This window comes from Macrosteles quadrilineatus, unplaced genomic scaffold (assembly GCF_028750875.1).
Source record: "Macrosteles quadrilineatus isolate MER2022 unplaced genomic scaffold, UCM_ALF_1.0 Scaffold_7__1_contigs__length_78375512, whole genome shotgun sequence".
Lineage (NCBI taxonomy): Eukaryota > Metazoa > Arthropoda > Insecta > Hemiptera > Cicadellidae > Macrosteles > Macrosteles quadrilineatus.
This window is the reverse complement of record NW_026542600.1, coordinates 38,564,978-38,586,430: the sequence shown is the minus strand read 5'-3', so window position 1 is coordinate 38,586,430 and position 21,453 is coordinate 38,564,978. Positions and strand designations below refer to the sequence as shown.

Here is a 21,453-nt window from a genome sequence, read left to right as displayed (position 1 = left end):
AATGCCGGCTATGTCAGGTAACTGTAGGAAACATATTTTGTTTGTTGGAGATTTCTGGAACTGGAGGGTTATGACTTTTCAATGTAACTTTCTCACCCAGCCCAAACAGTTAAAACACAGAGTATTTTTCTGAATTTTTTTACTTTATTTTGTTCAATTTTTTTCTCTAATGTACACATTAAATCCTACCAATATCTAAATCCAAGACAAGGAAAATGGAATTGGCAAACCATTTCCATCCAGTCCACAAAGTATTTCACCTGCCACGCATACTGTCATTGTCATTTGGTATGTTTAGACAACATTATTTTTTTTTGGCTTATCTCCCTTTATGCAAAACATTTAGCTTGCAAACTGCAGTTTTTGTAGTGTTTTTTAGTCTCAAATTGTTGAAGGTAACAGTTTCCATAGTGGCTTCCTTATTTTTGCAAAACTTCACCATTGATCCTATCAATTTCATGTTGATGGAAGGTTAAAAAAAAGATACTGTTTACAGAAAGTCTGGAAGACTATAAAGATACAAGAGCTGATTTCAACTTATTGTCAACTTGAATTCATTACTCCTGTCTCCTGTCATTTATTGTTATTTCTAACTATTGGTGTGGGCTTTGGAAATTTTTCATGTTATATGAAAGTAAATGTACATGTTTTGGATTATAAAGTGTAGAATATAAAAAAGAATTTTGGATATATAGCAAAGCTCCAAACTAAGTAAATTTCCATTCGCTTAATTTTATTAACAATAAATTCTATTTAAATAACATTTGGTTTAACGAGTACCTAGATTTGGTGCTACAGGGAATATAATAAGGTGTCTTTTTAGTAAAATATTAATAGCTTAGTATGAAATAAATAAATTTACTAAGCTTGATCCAAATATATCCATAAACAAGCAAACTACAACAGTTTACTTATTCTCCATAAGAATAACATGGGAATTTTAAGTTTACAATTTTTTGAATTTTCTCCGTAATCAATAACCATACAAAAACACTTCAATATACTAAATTATTTGTTTTTTAAGCTTTTGAAAATAGTCTAGAGAGAAATTTAAAAAAATTTTGTTTAGAGGGCCGAACATGAGAAAAACTATTTTTACCCCATAAAACCCCATTCCCATGGTCCGATCATGCTGGTTTCCGAAATCATTCAAGTTTATCCTGCCCTACACCTTCAAGCCAAATTTCATCAAAATCTGGCAAAAATTACTCAAGTTATCATGTTCACGGACACATATATATATATATTATCTCTCCCTCTCTCTCTCTCTTCCATGAAAAAAAACCCATAAATATAACAAAAAATCTGATTTTCAAAAATAAGCCAGTTTTGATTACAAGTAGTATGTTTTGGTCCTTATAATTCTAAACAAAATAGTGGGACTATCCATTGCTGTAAAAATAATGGTCCAAAAGTTATTGCAACGTTTTTGACGTTCCCTATTAAATACAATACTTACTCCCACCGCTTACCGCTTACCGCTTATACAGGTGGTTTGGTTGACAATCTAATGGGAGAAAGAATGTGTCAGATTGCTGATACTGTTTATTATGTGTTGGATGAAGAGACTGTCCCAATTTCTCTCTATAATGAGCAGAGCATGGGCAGAGTGGGCACCCACAGTATTGGGAACAGGGGGATGCAATAGATAACGAACATACAGAAGATCTGGGGGGGGGGGGACTTACCAAAATTTGTGAAAACATGGTGTTTCAAAACAAATTTTCACTCTATTTGATAATTAGTAAAGACCATGCACCAAATAAAAATAGTATATTGTGCATGGAGGGTAAGTCGTCGTTTTTATCCCAACCTTACAAATTATAAAACTTTTAAATTACACAATATAACATCCTTGCTTTTAAATTTATTTCCTATTTTATTAGCACTTGCACCCCCTTGTGGGCGCCCATGGCATGGCCATTTCATAATTTCAAAATCACCCAACAAAAACGTCACTATTTTTAGCGAATTTCTCATATAGGGAATAAGCTATTACCGTATGCCTCATGGTAAGACCTAGACCCGGAACCGATTTATTTTTTCGTTTTGAGGTCCCTATAGGCTAAAAACACCCTCCGTTCAAATTCATATATATATGTTAGCGCGATAACCCAAGCAAAATTGATCCGATTTTGATGAAATTTGGTACAAACGTATAACCTACGTTTATTGAATGAGTTCGTGAACCAGCATGATAGGACTATGGTTACGGGGTTTTATGGGGTAAAAATTGGGTTTTCCCATTTTTGACTCTAAAACATAAAATTTCACAAATTCTTTCCAGACCATTTTGTAGAGCTTAAAAAAAGATATATTTTTGCACATTGAAGCTTTGTTGTATGACTAACGGTTACAGAGATAGTAATTATACAATTTTTAATTTAAAATTCCCATGTTATTCTTATGGAGGATAAAGAACTGTTGTATTTGTCTTGTTTATGGATATACAGGGTGTCCACAAAGTCTTGGCCTGATAAGGAAACCGCATAGTATGAAAACGAGTGATAGTAGGATAAAGATCTATTTACAGATATAACAGGCAACTTCTTATGATTTTATAGCTATATGTACAAACTTAAAAAAAAACTCTACGTGTGCACCACCAGAGGCCTGCGGATCTTCTAGACGTCTTTATAGTTCGTCCCAGGTTTTAGCCAGCATATCCTGGGTTACAGACGCCACAGCATTCCTGATTATCTCCTTCAGTGTTTGTAAATTAGGAACTGGGGAAGAATAGACAGCGTCCTTGACAAATCTCCATAAAAAGATATCCATGGGGGTTACATCAGGGGAACGATGTGGACATTTCGTCGGGCCATCACGCTCGATCCAGCGTCCGGGGAAGTGGAGATTTAAAAAATCCATGACACATTTAACCCAATAATGGGGTGGGGCCACCGTCTTGCTGGAAAATTATGATAGGCTGCAGTTCTTAATTGAGGGACAACACAACTCCAAAATATCCAAGTAAACAAACCTATTCACATTTTCTTCCGAAAGAATAACGGTCCATATGAGTGGTCATATGCATTACACCGCACCAAACATTTAGTTTTGGACTATTCCTTTCTTTTTAAATCATGATCCTGGGGTTTGAGACTCCCCAAATTCTACAATTTTTGTGACTTCCCAACACGTTAGCCTTCCCAATTAAACTCGCTTCGAACTGCTTTAAGGGATTGATTGGGAAGAGAAAGTGGAATAAATTATTAACACTATATGATAGCATCCTATTCATTCTATAGAATGCCCACACGTGTGTCAGGCAAAGTATTAACTAAAGATATTTGTTTAAAAAACAATAGGTACCGTAGTTTAGTTTATTTCAAATCAGATAATTTAATACCAAACAAGAACATGATCTAAAACGTCCTAAAACGGCGCATTACACTTCATCCCATGTAGCACAGATGGTTGGGCCAACGTTGGTAAATTGTGGAGCCACACAGTTGGCCAACGGTAGAAATGTCACCTCTTTAAACTGTTTTCCATCCAACCATTGACCAACCGTTTTATTTCACTCAAAATAATAAAGATTTAGTACGAAAAGCATAATTATTAGTTGAGTAAATTGATTAAATAGTTCATAAAAACAAATTTTGAAAAAAAGCTAGAACAAAATTTTTCGGCCCAGACGGGTCTCGAACCCGGGTCCTTCGACTTATGAGCCTCTTACTTTACCACTGAGCTATCTGTGATTGTTGATATAGAGAGTTTTCAAGTGGTGAAAGAGTAGCCGACAGTTGCAATGGTCGCAATACTTCAAACATTTTTGATACTACACAGTATAATATGATTCTGTTAATCTGTTAAGGCATCATAAGTAGTTTTTTTTTTTTTTAGTTAGAGAGGATACTGGTATTTGAATATATATTAATTAATTACTGTTAGATTATTAATGCTATTATAATTGCCTGTTATATGATTAATTACTCTTTCCCCTTAAATTGTTGCAAATAAGTTAAAGAATATTATTTTAAAAAATATTTGCATTATTATAATTATTAAAATTCATTGTTGTAGCCCCGGAACTGTATAAAATATCTGGTTTTACAATACCTTTATCAGTTCCAAAAACTTTTGGAAACTTTTGGAACTGATAAAGGTATTGTAAAACCAGATATTTTATTATAATTATGTTGTGAAAGCTAGACCCAGAGAATGAAAGTCGTGTAAACTCAACTATGGACCATCGTTGGTCCAACAAAAGTATCTTTTGTTGGTCCAACGGAGTGAAAAACGGTTGGACAACGGTTGGCTTGATGTATGATACCCAGCAATGCATATTAATGTATTTCATTAACAATGAACCAATGTTGGTCCACAGGTGTAAATATTGGTTGGCCCAACTACGAGATATACAGTTGGACAACGGTTGGTTGGTTGTGGAAGCTCCAACCAACCATCGACCAACTGTCCCACAGTTGGCCAACGTTGGCCCAACCATCTGTGCTACATGGGATCTGTAGCATAGTTAAATGAACAGCATGGTGTTTTTTTTTTGTTATGCCTGTTTCCAACGTGCATTATTATTCTATAGAATGACTAGGCAAAATATATAAATTAGCTTTATTCAATACTTTGCCTGATCAATTTTAGGCATTGTATAGAATGCCTAATCATTATATTGAATGACCGAATTTGCCGGTTACATACATACTAATCTTCTTATAGTATCTCAATAAATTCTTGTGGATGGAATTTCATAACATCGGGACTATTGGCAGACTGTTCTGTAGTGGCTAACCTGTAGAGCAGCATAGCCATAGAAGCTAGCTGTAGCTCATCAGCTGGTCCGAGGTCTGCCGATATTCCAAGTTAGAAATGTCAAAGTATTATTGTTCTGTCTGTTCTTTCACTGTTGTTGTTCTGTTTTCTTTCTGTTACTGTTAGCTAGTTCGCTTGCGGAATGGCACAATCATCGTTATCTGTGTGTGGTCGGAGTGAGTGTTTTGATATCAAAGGGGAATTTTTACGTTCAGTGGAATAATAATGTAAATTTTGTTTAGCTAGGCCCTACTAAACAGCAGAATATGAGTGTGTAATTGTTTCACAAATACAATGGCTAAGTTAACGGAAGAAATGGTTCATGCCAGAACGCGTCAATCTAATTTAACTGCAGTCTCCAAACTAAATTGCTGGTAAGAAATCCTTATAAATAAATTAAACACCTATGTTCACTGGTTTAAGACTAAGTTAGTTGGCTGGGTAAATATATTGCAATTAGTTAATCCCTTAAAATGAAATCCAAACCATTTTCATTGAATGTATGTAGGGTAGTAACCTAAAAAGTTGTCTTAGTGTACTAAGTATACTTGGCACCCGTAGATTAATTCAGTTAAGGCAAACATATAATATGAATATGAAATTGACTTAATCAGTATACACCTATTATCCTTCAATCTAATCCGATACATCACCAGGGACTAAAATATGGAATTTTGCAATTTTGAATGAAACGAACTTAGGTTTGTAGGTTATGTTAAAAATGTTGTTTTACTGAGACAATGATTAGTGAAGGATTCAATGAATCAAGAAAGTAAACTCTTGTCCACTTATCATATATTTCTATTTGACTGAACGGATTTCCAATGAAATATTAGCTTAACATTTTATTCCATTTTTAAATAAAATGAGGTGTAGTGAGTACTTCGGTTTACTGCTACAATGATTGGAATGTAATAGGCTAAAGTGTATTTTTTTTACGTTAATGACTAGGTAAGCAATAAATTAATTTTTGAAAAATGATCATGGGCTAACATATTCATAACTTAAACAAGCAATAACTCTATAGGTAGGTAACTCCTACAATAATGTAAATTTTTTTGAACATTTTCCCCTCTAAAAGTTTTGTGCTCAGGACTTAAGCCTTTCAGCCCATAGTCTCCACCTATACAAAGTGTAGCCTGAGTCCATCACTACTGATCATAATATGCAACTAACTTAACCAAAGTTTTCAAAAATAAATAGGCCTAATACTTTTTTCAAATACCAACACGAGTGAGTCATCACCCAGTAGCCTACTAAAAGCTTAATAGTTAAGACCCTGTTTAAGTGAGACAATTCACTCATTACTGTGAAATCCGTTGTAAAACTATTTGTCAGATCTGGCGCTAACCAAGATTTTTTAAAACTAATCTTGCTAATTCAAAATTGGTGGGCTAAGCAAATAAATTTGAATTATCAAGAATTAGCCGAGTGTTTTGCCAACGACGCTTTGAATTAGTCCTACTGTTTGGACTTAGAAATAACGAGTGTATCAAAATGCATGGTAAAACCTCAAAATATTAAGAGGTTCTCTACAAATTGAGCTTTTATTTGGATTTATTGGGCTTGTGAATTACAAAGTGTAGACTGATTAGTACTAGATTGATTCAATTTGTTTTGCTAAGTTATTTATCTCTTTTCTTTTCAGGGGAAGCGAACTGCAAGATGTGTCACTCGTAAGAAGACTACCTAATGTGGAAGTTCTTTCACTAAGGTAAGGGTTTTGGCTGTTAGGTTTAGATTATCTAGTACAGCTCTATTGTCTAGGCCTACTACCATAGGCTGCCAAAGGGGTAAAATAAATCAGGTAAAATAAAACTAAATGAAATAATGAGTTTATTTTTTCAAAACAAATATATTCAAAATAATACATTTTTTTGGAACTACGTTGCCACATCATCCTATCATCCTACCGTCACATCATCCTCTCGTTGTCTTGTGGAAAACGTAAAAATGAAAAACATTTTCTTAAACAACTAACTGAAGAGACTACTTGAAAAATACAAGTTGCCACTCTTTGTGGTGCCCTAGATATAGATGGTAAAACTGTAACTATTAAGTATCAACAAATTGAATTATTTAAAAGTTTCAGTAACTAAAAACTTTGGGACCCTGAGTCCACTCCTCTCTCAACAGAATACAACTAAAAACAAAAATGATGTTAAAACTAAACTTTTTTGATTGCCTTCTTTTAAAATGGAAAACAAAAAATAGCAAATTGGCATATTTTGACAGATTTATTGAAAGATTTGCTGGAAAAATTTATTTAAGTAATTAGTGTAAATAGTTAGCTTAGAATATTATTGAAAAAATATAAGTCCTGCTTACTAAATAGCCATTGTTTTAATTTTGAAGAAAATGTATCTAAGGTCAAACAAAATCTGATATCTTCCAGCTGTTGGTTGAAGTATTTTGGACCATTATACTTATAAGAATGTCTGAACAGTGAGTTTACGCTAGGTAAGGAAAATTCCTTGATTGTTTTGTCTAGTATTATGTTACAAAGGATTGCTTGTCCTTGTATTTCCTCTATGTACATAGACACATTCTAAAATGCTGAACTGGAAGTATTTTTATCTCAGAAAATAATGGAAAAGAGGTATCATGTTTATTACTTTGAGTTTTTAGTATTCTTAAAAAATTATTTTGAGTAAACTTAAATTGTTCAATTAGCCTATAACTTTCAAAAGTCTCAATCGTGGGAATTTATCGTGAATAATTCACAATTTGGGGTTTTTGCAAGCTTTTTCTGAGCATGAGTAAAAAACCATATTACGTCTTACTTAAAATAAAATTATTAATAACACTAAACCTCATTGATATATTAAACCATGCATATTAGCTTATCAACAATAAGGTAAAGAAAAAAGGGATACAGCAGATTCCCTCTTATATCCGGACACCTTTTAACAGTTTGAACTAAGGAAAATGTTTATACAAGTTTCATGTAAGACATACAGTAGACTCCCCTTTATCTTAACCGGACATCGGTTTAACCGGACTACACTCGACGAAAATGACATCTCTTTAACCGGACAATTTTTATCAGCACATTGGTTTAACCGGACTATATCGGCAGGAAGGAGGCGGTACTGAAACGACTGTTCTCGTGGGAAAAATTTTAGACCAGTGATCACATGTCTAAATACAATGCTCTCCTAAATTTAAGTTCAATATCACTGTAAATGGTCCGTTTTAACGAGTTTTTGAGGACGTCGTCTTAACCAGAAAAACTGTTATCCGGACTGGCCTCGGTCCGGAGGAGTCCGGATAAGAGAGAGTCTACTGTACCATCACATGAGCTGGTTTTACAGCTAAAAAGTGTCTCACCGTAGTTGTAATTATTTTGATTGAGTTTCAAAAAAACACCTTGTAATATTAAATGTATGGTATGAGTTACCAATATGTAATTTAAACCATCTATGGCCTTTGTCACTCCTTTAGGACTTATAGAAAAAGTATGAAATATCCATCAATACTTAACAATCGCCAGGTATTAAAAGACGTACTAATAAGCGTCTGATGTGTCAAGAATTACAGGGAACAAATTAAGTTTTCTAATACATTGAAAAATTACAAACTGATGCAGACAAGGGTATTTATTGTGATTTTCCTTTTTGATCAGGTGGATTTTTAAATTAAGGGTGCGCTCTACCTCTCTGCGGCGCGCTAATGCAGGGGTTTTAGATCTCCGTCATTGTCGACTTAGTTCTTAACCGATAGAAAATATATTTATGTCAATTTATTCATTTCTTATTTTTGTAAGCTTGTAATATTTAAATTTTTTGTTAATAGTAGAATTTTAATTGGGATGTGAATGGTAAATTCTTCTAAATCAGTTTTTTTCTCAAGCATTTTACACATACAAATAAATTTTTATAAGAAAATTTAAACGACAAGAGTCATAAATTTGAATCTAAGGAGTAAGGAACCTTCTTCAGATCAACCAGATGTAAAAGATTTTAAAAGTTAACTGAGTAATTTGAGAGAACTTAAACATCTGCAAGCGCTTCTCACGGCGCTGTTCAAACTGAAGCACGAGCTGAGATTTCCGAGCTGAGGTAAAGAGCACACTTAGGTACTCTAATCTGATAATTTAAACCCAGATACATTTTATCCAGTCATTCCCTGTTACTTACCGGTCAAACCAAAAAGGCTTGGATGAAAATTATTTGTTTAATAAGTGGCTAGTATCATTAAACACGGAGGCGATATGAGATATCACATATTAACTATTTTATTTTATTTATTGTTTATATTTTATTATTATTTTATTTATTATTTATTTTATTTTTGAATGTCACAATGTGGTTGAGGTCAGCAATTACTCTGTGTTCACTATAATATGCACTGATGTCCACTCTGCACGATTGATTCTCCATTAGCCTATTTAGTCTTAGTCAAGAACCGATAGTTTTTAGCTAAATTTATAGAAACGAAATAGTTATAAAATATTGCGATACAACCCTAGTTTTTATCGTGTTTTCAATTTAATGGTAAATCCTAAACAACACAGCTTGTATGATCATAGATTAATTTTAAAATATAAATGATGTGGTAAAACTTTGAACAAACCTTAAAATAATAAGCTTATAAATTACAAATATTTTGTAATTGATTCTTAATCAATATGTTCACTTTTTAGTAGCTTGTCCTTCTTTTAGCTAATTTCCCATGTAGGGAATAAGTTATTACCATAGGTCTCATGGTAAGACCTGGACCCAGAACTGATTGACTTTTTTGTTTTGAGGTCCCCAGAGGCTAAAAACACCATCCTTTCAAATTTATATATGTATGTATATAAAATGTGTGTGTGTGTCCGTTAGCACGATAACTCAAGTAAAAACTATCAGATTTTGATGAAATTTGGTTCAAAAGTTTTGTTAAATTTCGTTCAAAAGCTTAAACCTATATTTATTTCAACGAGTTTGCACTCCATCCATTGATTTTTCAAATTTTTTGCCTTCAAAACCTGAAATTTTCCAATATTTCTCCAAACTCTTTGGTAGAGCTAAAAAAACCAAATAGTTGAGTAACTTGAAGTGTTTTTGTACGGTTAATACCGTAATTGTGTAAAAATTATAAAAACTGTAAATTTAAAATTCTCTATTATTCTTTTTCTGAATAAATAATCTGTTGTTGTTTGCTTGTTTATGAATATATTTTGATTTAAAATTAGCATTTAGATTAGTATAAAATAAAATAAATTTTATTTTATACTAATCTATTAACATTTTACTAAAAAACACACATTATACCCTCCCTGTAGCAGCAAACTTAAGTACAAACATAATGTTATTATTAACATAAATGTTATAGGAAATCAAATACATTTGGTATTTTTTTAAATATTTTAATTAAAGCAGAATCAGGCAACTGGAAATTCGCTTAGTTTGCAGGTTTGCTGCAGCGGGGTATTATAAAAACAATATTCTTCAGTTTCGACTAAAGATGTAGAGTGAGCCAATTTTTGCTAATCGAGAGAAAACCAGGCGGGTACATAATGGAGGAGTTAACTTATAAATCGGCAAGGAAGTAGTACGAATTTTAGACCACAAACGGTATGGATCATAAATAGCCTATAAACAAATGACGTAACTGGCCCGAATCTTTAATAACAATAACATATGTTTTGATCAGTTCCATCTAAGTAGGCGTAATGTTTAATTTCATGCCAGTACATTATTTGTTTATGTTTATGATCCATACCGCTTCTATTCTTCTAATATTCGTGGGAAGTAGGCTCTCAAAAACGTTATATTTTTTGCGTTTGATGACCTAGAAATCATATCAATTTTTTTGGTGCAGTATTGACACAACTGAGACTTTGCAATGTTTGGGCGTATCTTGGAATGTGTATTCGTCAATCGATTTCGAGCGCGCCGGCGTCGCGCCGAAGTCAATTTGCCCCGTATGCGTCATCTCGTCACCCTGTTGGCCGTTCGTGCTTTACCGCATCCGCCCAGGCAGTAGTTATACAACCTTGCGTTGCTTCGGCGAGCAGCTACAGGCACTGACAGGGCCTGGGGAAATCGTGGAAATGTTTGCACAACTAAGCATGCTACCAGTTAAAATAAAAGACGTTTTCCTACAGTCACCTGACAGTGGGCTTCCTTGCATTAATTATGTACAGAAAGCTGCTAATTGATGCATTTACTTACTTTTGCCCCATTTCTTTTTTACCGCACACCAGTCATAAGTCGTTTATTCGGCTAAATTAACAAAAAAATTCATTAACTACGTCAAAAAACATAATGAAGAATTTACATAAACTAACAAATCTTTACTCTACCATCTGACACTAAACATCATGCTTTGTTAAAAAGTTACACAAGAGTTACCGTACTGAAATTATTTCTGCTGAAGTAGGTTACTGATCTTGTTACAATTTAAGTTACAAGTTAATAAGAAAGCCCGTTACTGATGTACCTTTCATGTAACAATGTTATAAGTGACAATTTTGTCTGAAACGATTAATTCCAAAGTAATTTGTAACTTATTCTGTTGCAACCGTAGTCTCGAGCCGTGGTCGTGATGTGGGCCGATGAGCGTGTGGGACCAGAAAGCATGACGCCGCTCAGGCATAAACATTTTATCTTGTGTTCCTGTAAGTTTACTTTCATCGCTCTTGTAGAAAGCTACTTAAACGTTGTCTCCAGTCATGTTAAGTGCTCCCTTACACGTGGTCCTTCTTTTTAGCTTTCGAACAACTATATAGATGGGTAACAGAGTGGTTATAATGATCTAAACACAGAAGGAAGCCGGTTCGACTCACGACAATGGATTTCTTATATTTTAAAACTGGACACAGCTGTCCTTAGTCTTGGGGTTTAAAATGGTTCTAAGTAAAGAACTAGCTAATTTTAGTCAGTTTAATCAATTAGGCACCTTACACGATCAATATTATTGTCAATATTATTGAGAGTACAACCTCGAGATTGGTGGTTTGACGACCGAAATTGATGCAAATCTAGAAATCAATCAGCCATCAAAACCGTGATAATGATATTGACAACAATATTGAAGTACACGCATATGTGTATATTATTGCCAATCCACTAATTACTGTGGGTGAACTGTATATTCCTACGCACCAAATGTCAGCCGTTTGTTTACCCTAGCAGACGACAGACGGTCGGAAGGGTCAGATCATTGACTAGTCATCAGTGAGCTAGCTACCTCACTGCTGCCTCTATTTGCAATGTCTTCTGTCCATGTACAAAAGTCTGCTTTTTCAGTGTCTTTTGCTATTATGTGCACTCCTAGGTTATAGTCAATGGTCAGATGCGTATGTTTTTGTTTACCAAGAAATATGTCTGTTATCAGTGACGATGTTGAATATATTTTCTAGGAAGAAAGTTTAGTTAGAGTTGATGATATCGAGAAGCAGCAGTGAATTAAGTTTATTGAGTTGTATGAAACCCTCCCACAGTTTTGGGATTCTCGAAGAGGTTCATAAGAAAAATGGCATGCTGATGACAAGACAAAAGTCTTGTAACTTGTTGTAAAAGTTACAACAAAGTAAAGTAAAGTAAAGTAAAGTCTTGTTGTTGTTGTGTAACTTTTCTTCTTGGAGTCCATTTTGGTACTGAGCAAGTCCTGGATTGACATATTGACAATATTATTGACCGTGTAAAGTGCAGCCCGAAATACGACTGTTTGTTTGGTTTGACAATATTATTGAGTCATATTGTCAATAATATTGATCGTGTAAGGTGTGCAGGCAGTCAACACATTGCCGACTCGATCCTGAGAAAAGTCAGTAGCTTTTTGATGGTTGAAAACTGGACCCAGCTGTCCTTGATCATTTGGGCTTTACATAAATGATCCTGGATGAAGAAATAGGTTATTTTAGTCAATAACAATGCTAGCTTAGCATATCACTCCTTTATATACCCATCGTGAGTATTTAGCTTAAAATTTCGCACCAAGTTCGTAGCTGTCTCAGAGAATTGAATTGACACTTGCGCTTCGCCTTAGATAAAGCAATTTTTAGATAAAATAAATACATAACTTAAAGTAAAAAATTCATATAACAGCAGTTTTCAGATAAAATAAATACATTACTTAAAGTTAAAAAAATTCATTCAGGCTGTAAAAATAATTTGCTATTAAAAATGTGTTCAGTTCCTTTTTTAATTTATTTCTGCTCTGCTCCTTCCTTATACCATCTGGGAGTTGATGGATAAATTTATTGCCAATATACTGAGAACTTTGTTTACATTCTCCTTTTTTATGCTTTTTAATGGTGAAATTTTGTTTACATCTAGTATCGTAATTGTGGATATCTTGTTGTTGCTCTAATTTTAATTCATTATTTTTTACATAATAACTTGTTTTATAGATATATACAAACAAGGAACTGTTAAATTTCCAAATCTTTGAAATATTGTTTTAAATAATATTTGCTAGAGGTTCTTTCTAAATTTAGCATGTGCCTTAAAGCTTCCGTCTGTAATAATGAAATTATTTTTAATTTTTGATTACTTGTACCCCATAAATTTAAATGCCATAAGATACATAGTACACTTTTGTAAGGGTTTGTTCGCTGCAAAAGGTTGAAGTCTGTTTTGATTAGTTAAACGTTTTACAGATAACGTTAACAGTTTAACGTTTAACGTTAATCGTTGTATAGATCTATTCCAATCCTTATTTAATCCTTATCTTACCTGATAGTCTATTTGTAAATTCTAGGGTGGCGAAGGGGCTCAATACAACATGAAAGTTTGGAAACAAGAATTTGTGTCAAATCGAATCCTTTGGAGCTCATAAAATAATGCTTAGAAAGTTACAATACATTACTTTAGAAGAGTATATACTCCTTCCAAACGAACCGGTAAATGATAAGGGACGTAGGGTGGTTTTAGGAACTATACAGGGTGATTGATATAAGTGTGCCAGCCGTTTTATTCTAAAACTATAAGAGATATCAAAAAAAGTTAAATGGTAAGTGCCTTGGATTTTTTATTTTAAAAATTTTAGTCAAGTCAAAAAAATTATTTTAGCCGCCATTTTTCCAATATGGCCGTCAGCTTTGATATTTCTTACGGAACACCCTGTATTTTATGATGTATTCAGGTAGAAAATGTAATTTTAAGACAATTTTATTCTTGGGATTTTTTTCATAAACCTAACCGTTTCAAAGATAATAATGTTTAAAGTTTTAAAAATTAGGCATAAGAAAGAGTTTCGATAAAGGCCTAAGCAAGCATGCCAGCTGTTTTATTCAAAAACTATTCAAAATTTCACAACTTTAACCATTATTATCTTTGAAACGGTTAGGTTTATGAAAAAAATCACAAGAATAAAATCGTCTTAAAATTACATTTTCTACCGGAATACATCATGAAATACAGGGTGTTCCATAAGAAATATCAAAGTTGGCGGCCATATTGGAAAAATGGCGGCTAAAAAGATTTTTCGACTTGACTACAATTTTTAAAATAAAAAATCCAAGGCACTTACCATTTAACTTGTTTTGATATCTCTTATGGTTTTCGAATAAAACGACTGGCACACTTATATCAATCACCCTGTATACAACCGACAACGATCCTTTATTTACTTTCCTTTTTAAATATTTAAAAACAATATTAAATTATTCCTGATTTTGTTTTAATTATTTAATTTTTTCCATTACAACCAGTGTGACTTCTAAAAGAAACTTTCTAAAATTTAATACTGAAAGAATAGTTAATACTTTGGTAGCATTCGTTTATAATAAAAATACTTCTTTATAGCTATCCCATTGTTGTGACTGCTGATACAACGGCAAATAGAATTTTTTCTGACTTAAGCGTCGATCTTCTTTCCTATTTTACAAGACCTAGATTACGAATAAAGCAAACCTATTCTCTAAACGTCACGACTGTGTATGTATTGTTTTACAATGACATGGCGTAGTTCCAGAATGGTATTACTTATTTAAAACTGTTGTAGTCCACATAAGGTAGTTAACGGGTGGTACGGAAAACAGAAAGTATTTGGTAGTTTAGTAGCAATTATAAAACCGACATGCTTTCAAATAGTATATTTCGTACCTAGGGCCGAAAATGAGGTTTTGCCGGCTCGAGAATCGATCGAGAGCTGCAAAACCATTTCGGTCCGTGGTACGATCGCTATTTTTCACCACACTATACCCTATTACCACTATTCACCACTATAATAATGCACACTGATAGTCAACACAACTACAACTTTAAGGTTATGTGAAGAAATAATTTGAGGAATCAGCAAAAATAAAAATAAATAGTTGCTAGGCAACAGTGACAATAACACAATTCTATTGCAATGCTATGGATTTTGATTGTGTACTTAAAATGCAATCATGAAGTAAGTAAGGGGACAGCTGATTTTGCGGCCCCGGGATGTAAAAACCTGCTCGGTCCCCAAATTACAATGACAGCTGTCATGGCCACCAAAACGTAACTTTCAGCCACCAATTAACGTATGTAATACAGCCAAAAACATCATAGTGTGGTGAAAAATCTATTTCCGTATGTATTAAATTAACAGTTGAATTACCATATGTTATTATTAGATCGCAATTATAGTTATATGCAGTACTGCTATAGTTTGCAGCATAGGTTCATTTGTATGCTAGAAAGGAACCAGTGTGGGCCCGTATTACACTCACGTTTATAGCGTTCACATGCCGCCCTTATGGGCCATAAAGTATTTATTTATTATCAACGGTTCCACCATTGTTTTACAATGTAAGTTAATAATAACAATGAAGACCGCTAGATTTCAAATAAATAACAAACAAAAATGTACAATCAATTAATATAACAATAATTACAACTATAATCTATTTACAATAAAGATTTTTCAGTTTAATAATCAGGTTTACAGGCAAGTGTAATGATGAAAATGCTCTTAATAAATACATTAAATACAGAATGAACAAATTACCATAAAATACTACATACCTCCATAGTTATAGTAGCCTATATATCACATATATGCTACAATATATATGCCTATATAGCATATATTCACAAATATTACGCTACGACTGTTATCATTATTACCTTAGTTAATTAGGAATGTTCCATGTAAACTACACATCTACTAAACATCCATTTTATCACATAACTGCTTTTGTATTTAATTAAGAAAAATTTCGAAGGTTTATTTTATAAAAGGATTTAATTACAAAAAAAGGCACGTAAATATTGAAATAGGCTTATCTCGAAGATTATTTAATTTAATCCGTACGAGTTGGTATCCCGATTATTGTTGATTAATGAGAGTTTACTTTATTTAAAGCATCGCATCAATGTTTTTACTTTCTCCCCTATACCTTAGTATATTATGGAGAAAGTATTGTTTTCGTCAAAATTTTCGAGTTTGAGTTTTGAGTGGATATATCCGTTTTGGGCCCCCCTGGTGTTCGAAGTGATGTCTGTGTGGCTGGATGTGTACAGAGCTACAGACTAAACCTGTGGACCGATTTTCATGAAATTTGTTATGTAGGTAATGATCCATAGTATACCAAGGTGTTTTTTTATTTTTATTTTTAATGGGGATTTCCAATAAAAACTTATAAAATAACGTAAAAATCGGATTTTCTCAATAATGGCCCGAACGATTTTGATAAAAAAATTAGTAAGTTGTGGCCCTTTCAATTCGGAACAAAATTATATAACTCAAAAGTTATTGTAAATTGTGTTATTTTCCCAGAAATGCCCATAAAATAAGAGAAAATCGTATTAAAACCCCGGTTTTGATTGAAATTAGTATGTGATAATCCTTATAATTCTTAACAACATAGTGAACTGCATAGTGCGTGGTGCATTGCTGTAAAAATTGTGGTTCAAAAGTTATTGTAGCTTATATTATTTTCCCATAAAAAAACTAAAAAAAGGATTAAAAAAAAAGATTTAAATTCTTCTGTTATGTTCCGGTTTTGATTGAAATTAGTATGTGATAATCCTTATAATTCTTAACGAAATAGTGCAGCCCCCTATTCCTGTAAAAATTATGGTTCAAAAGCTAATGAAATGAAACTTTTGTGATTTTACCCATTAATTATCATAGTTAGCTACTCTCATCGCTTACCCATGATAAAGGTTGTTGATGTTAACAAGCTAATGGGAGAAAGTATGTGTCAGATTGCTGATACCGTTTATTTAATAATCGCTTCAACGATTTATATGAACTTTCGATAGACTCTGTAAATTGTATAAAGTATTATAATGTTTTATTATTTACTCTAGATGTAAAACTAAGTTGAGCTTAGTGAAAGAAAGCATTTTTTAAGATGAAAATTGTCAATGATTAGTTTTATTTGTAGGAGAAGAATATATCCGCTGCAAATGCGCCTGAAAGCATATTTTTTGCTTCAGCGGTATTTTGATACATCGGCGTGACGGGAACACTAAAAGCCTCATCTATCACATCGACTCTACCAAATAATAACGTATAAAACGTTAATATAAAGTCCTAGGAAATCGTTTATATTACCTCTGTACAAAAAGGCGTTTCCCCCCAGTTAAGTTTTTTGTAAACTTGATTAATACACCAGTTTGTTTATTTATTTGCCAACGGATTTAACACCAATTTTACAGATTTTGATTACAAGTTGAGAAATGCTCTTTATAACTAAATAGCCTATGGTAATATTCGATAATACTGAGTGCAAAATCTAAAGTAACAATACAAGTAATTAGATTAGAACACAGTGTATGTAAAGATTTGTACAATGAAAGAACTATAACGAGAAATAACACATAATTGAATAATAATGAGAGTACGTATATGACAAAATGGCACATGGAGTAACCTAGAAAACAATAAATAATATAATCAATAAGATCACAATAAATAATGATAAATATTTTAAATATTTGAGTGAACAATCATGGTGACAGGACAATACAATAAGAAAACGGTACATGCAGTGGACGGAAAATACAAGAGCTAATTGGATCCTTTCTAAATCGTCATACAATAATCACACAATCTACCACTTTCTTCGTGCAGAAAACAATAATAGCCTAAATATTATTGTTAATTCGGGATTGTCTTGGATTGCTTATTCAACAAATAGTCTTCTTTCCTTGCCAGTATGTAGTTGATAACCTCTTCGACGTTGAAATCAAATCTTAATCGTCATATTCATCGTGCAAAGATTCTCTTGAGGTCGGCGATTTTTATGTTAGGACCAGAAGCTGCATATCTGGTGTTAATATTAAGGTCTTCAAAAGCTATGCTAGGGAGTTAACCAATTTAAGACTAGTAAAAATTATCGACATGAAATACTGTTCGAAATTTCGTAGTAGTTGGCCATGTTTAGCATCAGACGATGAACGATCTGTTGAAACGTTTTGAATCCTTGGCTTTAAGGCCCTTAATCAATGGATATGAAGTCCTTGTGACAGAGAGAGATAGATTCGCCCACACCTAGAATCACGTGGTCTGTAGGAGAGAGAAACAACAACCCACTCACTCTGGGTGACGCTTGCCTACTGATTTGGAAAACGCGTGCGCATTGAGTGTGATGTTCGTATAGTCGCAGCTCGTCGTCCAAAGGTATCGGATACACCACAGTTTTGAATTCTAAAAGCAGGAAACCTGTTAGTCCGACCCTATCCGACATGTCTCCTACGACTTCCGACAAAATTAGTCTGCAAGGTTTTAAATGGACTTATGGCTTTAAGTGGGTTACAACCACTACTCCGACGCACTCCGCTCCGATAAGTTTCGATCCAACACCTTCCGACGACATTGCTCTCTGGGGCACTGTTGTCGGACGTCGGATCCGATTTTTCTCCGGTCTGCATCAGGCCTAGAGTCACTGTTTAGCTTCGTGTGTGACATGAGTGTAGACGAACTTTTGATCGAAGCAGTTTGGGAGTACAGTACCACTTTATTTAACAGTAGGTGATAACATCAGCCTGGAAATATTCTGATGCTTTCAGATATGCAAGTTCTATGGATTCGAGTGGTGATTGGTTCTTAAATTGTGGCCCAACTATTATAGAAAAATATGATGCGAATAAAGAGCCATCGGATGGACAAACAACGACCTCCTTTACTACTCCAACAGCCAAAATTTCCAAAAAAACCCCTGAAACATCTAATTTCTCCTCGGTTACTGGTGGAGCCCGTCGGACCAATAGGTTATTGCCTTAAGGTATCGGACGCATTCGGAGACTAGTCGGATCGGATCGGAGAACGTCGGACTAGTAGGTTTCCTGCGTTGAGCTGGCGCACACTACAACGTTCACGACAAGACGCGACGATGAAACGTCGTTAACGTTTTCATTCACTTATCGCATATGCCCGGAAAAAGTTAGGCCCACTTCCACTCTCCAGCAGAAGTCTTCTGTGACTTCGTGTCACGTTCTTAGAGGTGTTAAATGCTCAAACAGAACAAGACAACTAAATACAAATTGTCTTGTGTTCGGTTCATCCTTCTAAAGCGACCGCCTTACAATTTTAATTCAATGCAACGCGACAGGAACACACACAGAGCAATGGTGCATATTGACGATTCGCAATTTCCAAGCCAATGTCGCGCACAAATTCAATTTGCCTCGACATACCAATGCCCGACAACGCTATGCATGCTGTTTTGTTCCTTCATACCTTCATTTGCAAGTTTATAGTCTGTCTGCACAGTAACTCTCGACAAATTTCTCATATTTTAATTAATATTTTTGATTTCTTCTATGATTTAATTCTTGTGATATTGGTTTCATTATTTTTTTAGCATAATAGGGCGAGTGCACCAGTAAATGACCCCCGCACCCCTGTGAGTGAATGGCCGTTTTGTAAAAAACATCATTACTAAGCCTTTTATTCTACTTAGTCTTGTTGATTCAAACGAATCAACATATTTATTTGTGAACCAGTGCAATCCTCCCGATTTGTTAACAAGGGGTTCGTACTTTAAGAATAGTTTCGTCTTTTTTTACCAAAAATATTTCCACAATTTTTTTTACCGTCCAATTCAGCATAGTATTCTATACCTAACTTCTTTTGCCTAAGGGGTGGATTGAACAAGAATATAAACAAGACAAATTTTTTGACGAACTCTCTAATAAAAATAATTCTTTATGAACTCAATTGGTATTTCCTCCCAACAGCTTTATAGGTATTGAAACATTGCACCTTGCAGGATTGTTTATTTAGTGACCTAGGAAGCACATCTCAGGGGCTCGGCCGATGAGGTAATGCAGGTGGGCGACCACCGCTGTGAGCTCTCCTAATATAGATATGCGGACATGGATCTACCTCACTGCTTCAATTACTACTATTGTGGCTTTCATCTTGGGGACATCTGACATTTAGGTTCTTTGTTATCACCGCCTTTTAGTTTTCCACCGCATTACTTCCGGTATGCATTAACTGCGCCAAGCCCTCAAAGGGCCCCCCAAAAATGTTCCTTAGTTGCGCCAAGCCCAGGTAGGGGTGAGCTCCCAGCAGAAGGAATGCCCTTGTTTACGTGTCATCTTAACCTAACCTAACCTAACCGAACCTAACCTACTCAATTATACAATGAGGGCCGTGAAACGTATAGGGTGGCTCCCTGAAGTAGTTTGCGCAATTTAGAAATACCCGACTACCTGACTCGGGTCAGTTGGCGCAATTGATGTCCCTTACTTCCATCTCATTGGCGACTATTTGGGAATTCTTGTATTAATGGTTTGATTTTTTGTGTAGCTTGATAGGGCGAGTTCACCAGTATAATGACAACCCCCCCCCCCCCACCCCCCAATGAATGACACCCTGCTACCAAGTGAATGGCCGTTTCGTACAAAACATCATATTAAGCTTTTCGTTTTGCATAGTCTTATCACAAACTGTATTAAAAGAAACTTTGGAGTCTGATTGGAATCTACCTTGTCACTGGTTCAAAAAGAAAGTGTTAAATCCATCCCGTAACACAAAAATACAATTTTTTACACATTTATGATGCGTTTGTGACAAAACAAATGGCACTTAATATGATTCTGTAATAATTTACAATACCGTACTATAATAACATAATTAGAAACAAGTAGACTTCACAACATTTTCAGTGGGGAGAAAGTGTTTATAAAAAGTTGTAAAGCATATTTTAGCCGGCAACAATAACTGGAACATTAGCTCAAGTTAGTAAAGGTAAAGTTTTTGTGAGTCACGCCCGCTTGTTTAGCTTCAAGAAACGAAAGACAACAAAATGAGCAGACAGCCGTCTATTTGGTGGCAGAACGGCTAATTCGCGCGAGTTTCTTTTAGTCACGCGAATGTATAATCTCCGCCATTTAACACAAGACAATCGTGATAACAAAATCGGAAGACCTGTCCAAGGTGACATTGTATAGAAATCGTGTGCATAAAAACTACCATTATACATATCAACTTGTAAAAAAAGGAAATTTTTTTTAAAGAAAACCTGTATTGTTGACGGTGAGATATATTATATATATGTTATATATCGGTTCATTCAAGTAACCATGATAATGTATATTACACTTTAAAAAACTAATTTGTAAATTGTGATATTTGTCCACTTCCTTAATGCATTTAATCTTGTGGCCCAATGTAGTATTGATTGCGCTGGAGTTTTCAATTGTGAAACTGTCTCATTTTTTTTTTATGGGGAGGAGGTAAAAATGCATTTACGCACACTGAGGTGCTCAATGGCCACTCAGTAGTGCCGGACTCCCGCGGGCTCATTGTCCCCGGACT

At 34.3% G+C, this 21,453-nt stretch overlaps 1 protein-coding gene across 2 annotated transcripts in view; it reads left to right on the top strand.

Moving 5' to 3' along the window:
- The first annotated feature begins 4,834 nt into the window (after nucleotides 1-4,834).
- The window catches only part of LOC128998264 (uncharacterized), a 64,040-nt gene continuing 47,421 nt past the window's right edge, over nucleotides 4,835-21,453 (top strand). The window contains exons 1-2 of one of the 2 annotated variants that reach the window (XM_054424320.1): nucleotides 4,835-5,144; nucleotides 6,419-6,484. In XM_054424320.1, coding sequence (XP_054280295.1) covers nucleotides 5,065-5,144; nucleotides 6,419-6,484 — 146 coding nt within the window. In that variant the 5' untranslated portion in view covers nucleotides 4,835-5,064. The remainder of the gene's footprint in view (nucleotides 5,145-6,418; nucleotides 6,485-21,453) is intronic. The other variant, XM_054424319.1, reaches the window with a different exon arrangement.